The following is a 6,252-nucleotide window of genomic DNA, read 5'->3' on the forward strand; positions in this document are numbered from 1 at the left end:
GATATAAAAAAAAAATTATTATTTAATTACAAACAATTATTTCTTGGAACACATTAGTAAATTATCACTGTTATTTATTTTTTCAGTCTATTCTTGTTGTTTATGCCCTGATGAATAGCAGAGCAGAAGTAGCGTACATTAGATTATGGTAATTTTTGAGAAGTGATTTGCTATTCTCTTTGATAAAGTGGGAGAGTATTGTTGTAATTACTGACTTTGAAACGGCAATGAGGAATGCTGTCAAAAGAGTGGTGACAAAAAGCACTTTAATAAGGTGCTGGTTTCACTTCAATCAGGTTATATTCCATATCTATCTGCATGATTTAAGGATAAATTTAATTCATAATTTTTATATTTATTTCATTGTATCATAAGATGCATACAAACACATAATCTGCTCAAAGTAAAGTTTTACTTTAAAACACTGAACAATGTATACATATAATAAATTTAACTGTTATGTACAAGAAAAAATTAAGTAGAATACTACATTAATGGGCAGTCCATATTTTCAATGTGTAATATTGGAAATGTTGCAAGCCAATCCGAATTACTTATTTTATAAATGAAATATTTGGTAATGATTTTGTCAATTCTCCAGAATTTTATCTCGGAAAGATTTTTTATTTTATAAATTTTTAAAAATGAAGATTTACATGGAGTTTAATATAAATCTTTTTTACTCAAAAATTCTCGTCCAATAACCACATGAAAATTCAACTTTGAATGGAATGCAGTTTTCAATTATTACTATTGAATTATCATCAAGTCTACAACAGTTATCTTTTCTATTGCTAGCAATTAAAATAAAAACATCAAATTTTATTTGTTGAAAACGGGGTTACTACAAAATTCTAATAAAGGACCATCAGAGTAAGGTTTGCTAAATTTAGTTTTTTTTTTCATAAAAAAACTTATCAGTATAGTAATGATGAATATTTACATAGTGTAAACATTCTTCATGCAATTTGTAGTAAAGGTTGGTCATATTTATGTAATAATCCTTTTATTTTTGTCATATAGTTTTCAAATTTGAAACAGCTAAAATTATCTAATGCTCTAAAATTTACAACATCATCACATATATGGAGTAAACTATGGAAATTATGACAGTCACGATGTGGACCATGTATATTTTTAAAAGTAGAGACAAAGTATTGAAGCAAATTTTGTACATACTTTATATTATTTTTACTGATGTAATAGGTAGATGAGCATAGTATGGTCATGGCAACATGCAATAAGCAAAAATTTTAGAAAGAAGTTTTTTACATACACCCAGACATACAGCATGTTGATAATCAATAGGCACTTGAGATACTAAACCAAAATTGGAAATTTTGGTTAGTGAACTAATGCTTAAATGGTAATTTTGATCAATTTCATCTAAAAATTGTTGATCAGTACGTTTTTCTCCAATAACATCGGGGAAACAAACACGTCGTTCACAATGATGACCAGATACATTGCATTTAGTGCAACTACTGTAGCCTGAATGTCCTTTGATTTGTAACATTAATGCTTTAGCAGGCGCATCAGTACATAACATTTTTAATTCAAAGGGCAATACTTTATTTTCNCGCCATAAGATAACCTACGCGGGTATAGAATATTCTAGAATTAGCGAGAGCCTTATCGGAGCTATATATATATCGGAAGAATCAGTCAGTTCAGTTAGTTCAGTTCAGACTGTCTAGTCCGCGATACGCTACACGACCGCTACACCCCGCCGCTGTTGTCATCGTGTATTATGTTTACTTCGATTATTTTATTTTTCCTTACTGTATATACATATATTTTCTTTTAGTGTTTATACGTCTATTTTAGTGTTATAATTTTGTTTAATAAAAGTCTACCGCCATTTAAATAATTGTGTGTTGTAAGATATAACCCACAAATTGGTGACCTCGACGTGATGGCGCAGACAGACGAAACAATTGCTCGAGTAGCCGTCAAGATACCGGATTTCATTTCGTCAGATCCCGAACTTTGGTTTGCTATGGTCGAAGGAAGTTTCGCCAGCGCGGGAGTCACTGTTGACAGTACAAAATTCGGGTATGTAGTTGGAGCATTACCGCCAAAATACGCAGTGGAAGTCAAGGACATAATTATGACGCCGCCCTCAGACAGTAAGTACGCCAAAATTAAACAAGAGTTGATAAGACGTCTTAGTGCCTCCCAAGAGGAGAAAACACGCCAACTTTTAGAACGCGTTGAGATTGGAGACCGTAAACCATCACAATTTTTACGCCATCTCCAAAGTCTGGCCGACTCTTCTGTTCCGGAAACGTTATTGAAGACACTTTGGATGGGCCGTTTACCGAAAAGTATACAGGTAGCGTTGGCAATAGTGAAAGATAGTAAGCTTGAAGATCTCGCTGTCCATGCGGACAACATCGCAGACGCATCGGGTCCTTTACTACCACAAATAGCAGAAATGTCGAGAAGTGACACTTTTGAAGCCATGTTGAATCTTAAGATTTCTCAACTTAGTCTAAATATTAATCAGGAGATTGCAGCGTTGAGAAGTGAAGTGGCTGCGTTAAATACTCGCCCCTCGCGTACTCCGGACTCAAGACCAAATACTTACCGTCCAAGGTCACGATCTCGAAGCCGCACTCATCATGGCGCAGACGGAATATGCTGGTATCATTGGCGTTATGGATCCCAATCGAAAAAATGCAAGGAACCTTGTAACTATAAATCGGGAAACGGGACGGGTCATCACTGATGACGGCCAGTGAGCCCGGTCAGTTTCCACGCCGTCTTTTCATCACAGACCGAACTTCCCAAACTCAATTTCTCATCGATACGGGCGCCGACTTGTGTGTTTATCCACGTAGTGCTGTTCCAGGCCACCGCGTAAAAACCGATTACGTCCTATCAGCCGCCAATGGCACGCCTATAAACACCTACGGCACTATCACGCTCAGCCTAAACTTCGGACTTCGTCGAGATTTCACTTGGAGATTTGTGATTGCGGAAGTATCCAAGCCCATCATTGGTGTTGACTTTTTAAGTTTTTACAATCTTTTGGTAGACGTGCGCAATCAATGTCTATTAGACGGACTTACACAACTCACCACTCGTGGTCACGCCGTCAAGTGCTCAATACCATCTATTAAGGTCGTCGTGGGAGAGACGAAATACGACGGTTTACTACGGGAATTTCCAGAGATCACTCGACCGTTTGGGACCCTGAAGGATATCAAACACAGCACTAAACACTTTATCCCGACGACACAAGGACCCCCGGTATCTTGTAAACCACGACGCTTAGCACCTGATAAGCTTAAGGCAGCAAAAAAAGAGTTTGAAGCTATGATCCAACTAGGCATTATCCGACCATCCCAAGGACCTTGGTCATCACCATTACATCTAGTACCAAAGAACAAAACAGATGCATGGCGTCCTTGTGGGGATTACCGCGCTCTAAATGCCCGGACTATCCCAGATCGGTACCCTGTTCGTCATATACAGGACTTCGCGCACTTTCTCCACGGTAAAACGATTTTTTCAACTATCGACTTGGTTCGAGCGTATAATCAAATCCCTGTAGCTGAAGAAGACGTCCCTAAAACTGCAATTGTGACACCATTTGGACTTTACGAATTCCTCTTTATGTCTTTTGGACTTCGAAACGCAGCACAATCGTTCCAACGATTTATTGACGAAGTACTCCGTGGACTTGATTTTTGTTTCAGTTACATTGACGACATACTCGTGGCATCTGTTTCTGAAGAAGAACACATCAAACATTTACAGATCATTTTTGAGCGACTACGCGAATACTCTCTGGTTCTCAATCCTAAAAAATGCGTTTTTGGACAACCAGAAGTAAAGTTTTTGGGCTACATGATTTCTAAAGAAGGAACACGTCCTCTACCTGATAGAGTCGCTGACATATTGAGCTACAAGAGGCCAACGTCAGCTAAGGGTCTACGACAGTTCTTAGGTATGTTAAACTTCTATCGTCGTTTTATACCTAGAGCTTCAGATGCACAATCACCACTAAGTGATCTCTTAGTACCTAATCTAAAAGGTAAAGCACCTATTAATTGGACACCAGAAGCAATTTCAGCGTTCGAGAAATGCAAGGAGGAACTCGCCACAGCCACGCTTCTCGCGCACCCATGTGACAACGCTCGACTGGCTATTGTAAGCGACGCTTCAAACACAGCGGTTGGCGCAACTCTCCAACAGTTCATCAATGACGAGTGGCAACCCCTCGCCTTCTTTTCCAAGAAACTCACGGCGACTGAGACAAAATACGGAGCTTACGATCGAGAACTTCTTGCGATCTATCTCGCTGTCAAACATTTTCGGCATATGGTGGAAGGACGCGAGTTTGTTATATACACCGATCACAAACCTATCACTTTCGCATTTCAACAGAAATCGGATAAGTGCACACCACGACAATTCAGACACTTGGACTTTATTTCACAATTCACCACGGATATTAGGTACGTTCCTGGTAAACAGAATATCGTGGCTGATACCCTATCACGCGTGGACGCATTATCAGACACGTTAGACTACACTGCTTTAGCAATGTCACAACAGGGAGACGACGAATTGAAAAAGTATGCACAAGAAAACACCGGATTGCGACTTAAGCAAGTGGAATTACCAGGCACGAATGTCTTAGTGTTCTGCGACACATCAACTTCAATCGCCAGACCTTTTGTTACAAAGCCTTTTCGACGAACAGTTTTCAATACCATACATCGCCTTGCACATCCAGGAGTTAAAGCCACAGTGAAGCTTGTAAAACAGCGGTTTGTGTGGCCAGGAATTGACGCAGATTGCAGACATTGGGCACGGGCATGTGTCGAATGTCAACGAGCCAAAATCACGCGACATGTCACAGCACCCCTTGGGTCATTTTCTCTACCGTCTCGAAGATTTGAGCATGTTCATTTAGATTTAATAATTATGCCTTATTCCGAAGGATTTCGTTACTGCCTCACGTGCATCGATAGATTTACTCGATGGCCTGAAGTAGTTCCATTGGAAAATCAAGAAGCGGAAACTGTAGCACGAGCCTTCTATACACATTGGATTGCAAGATTTGGTACCCCTCTTCGTATCACAACAGATCAAGGAAGACAATTCGAGTCATGCCTTTTCAAGCAACTTAATTACCTGACTGGTACGAACCATCTTAGAACTACGGCCTATCATCCTTCAGCAAATGGCATGGTGGAACGATCCCATCGGCAGCTTAAAGCCGCTATTAAATGTCATCAGAATAATCGATGGACAGAAACTCTTCCGACAGTCTTATTGGGTATCCGAGCAGCTTGGCGTGACGATCTTAAATCCACCTCGGCAGAATTAGTCTATGGAGAGCCACTTAGACTCCCTGGTGAATTCCTCACGTCAAATAATAATACCGCCAAGTGCGACGACGCAGCTGAGTTTATCAAAGACCTTCGACATCACATTCAGCAGATCCGACCAGTCAATGGTACACGACATGGCGAGAAGAAAAATTTCGTTTTCAAGGATCTAGCAACCACAGAGTACGTATTCATTCGACATGATGGGCCCAAAAACGGAATTCAAATGCCCTATGATGGTCCCTATCGAGTCATAAGTAGGAACGAAAAAACTTTTGTTATTGATATTAATAAGAAGAAAGTTACAGTTACTATAGATAGACTTAAACCAGCATACATCATGGCAGATGAATACTCTAAGGAAAATATTCCGAAAAAGATCCAGACACATACACCCATTACCATTCCCAGGGAGGATCAAAGGACACGTTCCGGAAGAAGAGTCCATTTTCCAGACCGTCTTCAAGTAGGCTCCGCTTGACTCCGTCACTGGTAGGGGAGTGATGTAGCGACCAAAACATACGCAACGAATATTCTCGAATGTTCTCGTTATCAAAAACCTTCGAGAAACTTCGATAACGCCATAAGATAACCTACGCGGGTATAGAATATTCTAGAATTAGCGAGAGCCTTATCGGAGCTATATATATATCGGAAGAATCAGTCAGTTCAGTTAGTTCAGTTCAGACTGTCTAGTCCGCGATACGCTACACGACCGCTACACCCCGCCGCTGTTGTCATCGTGTATTATGTTTACTTCGATTATTTTATTTTTCCTTACTGTATATACATATATTTTCTTTTAGTGTTTATACGTCTATTTTAGTGTTATAATTTTGTTTAATAAAAGTCTACCGCCATTTAAATAATTGTGTGTTGTAAGATATAACCCACACCTTATACCATG

At 39.5% G+C, this 6,252-nt stretch overlaps 1 protein-coding gene across 1 annotated transcript; it reads left to right on the forward strand.

Moving 5' to 3' along the window:
- Positions 1–1,915: 1,915 nt before the first annotated feature.
- Positions 1,916–2,731, forward strand: LOC126905055 (uncharacterized). The gene has a single exon (XM_050684474.1). It carries the CDS (start codon positions 1,916–1,918, stop codon positions 2,729–2,731), a length of 816 nt encoding a protein of 271 aa, XP_050540431.1.
- Positions 2,732–6,252: the final 3,521 nt, after the last annotated feature.

The sequence above is a fragment of the Daktulosphaira vitifoliae genome, unplaced genomic scaffold (genome assembly GCF_025091365.1).
Source record: "Daktulosphaira vitifoliae isolate Bord-2020 unplaced genomic scaffold, ASM2509136v1 Scaffold_1, whole genome shotgun sequence".
NCBI lineage: Eukaryota > Metazoa > Arthropoda > Insecta > Hemiptera > Phylloxeridae > Daktulosphaira > Daktulosphaira vitifoliae.

Excerpts from the sequence above, each read along its gene's own strand:
- LOC126905055 (XM_050684474.1), top strand. The coding sequence starts at position 1,916 with ATGGCGCAGACAGACGAAACAATTGCTCGAGTAGCCGTCAAGATACCG.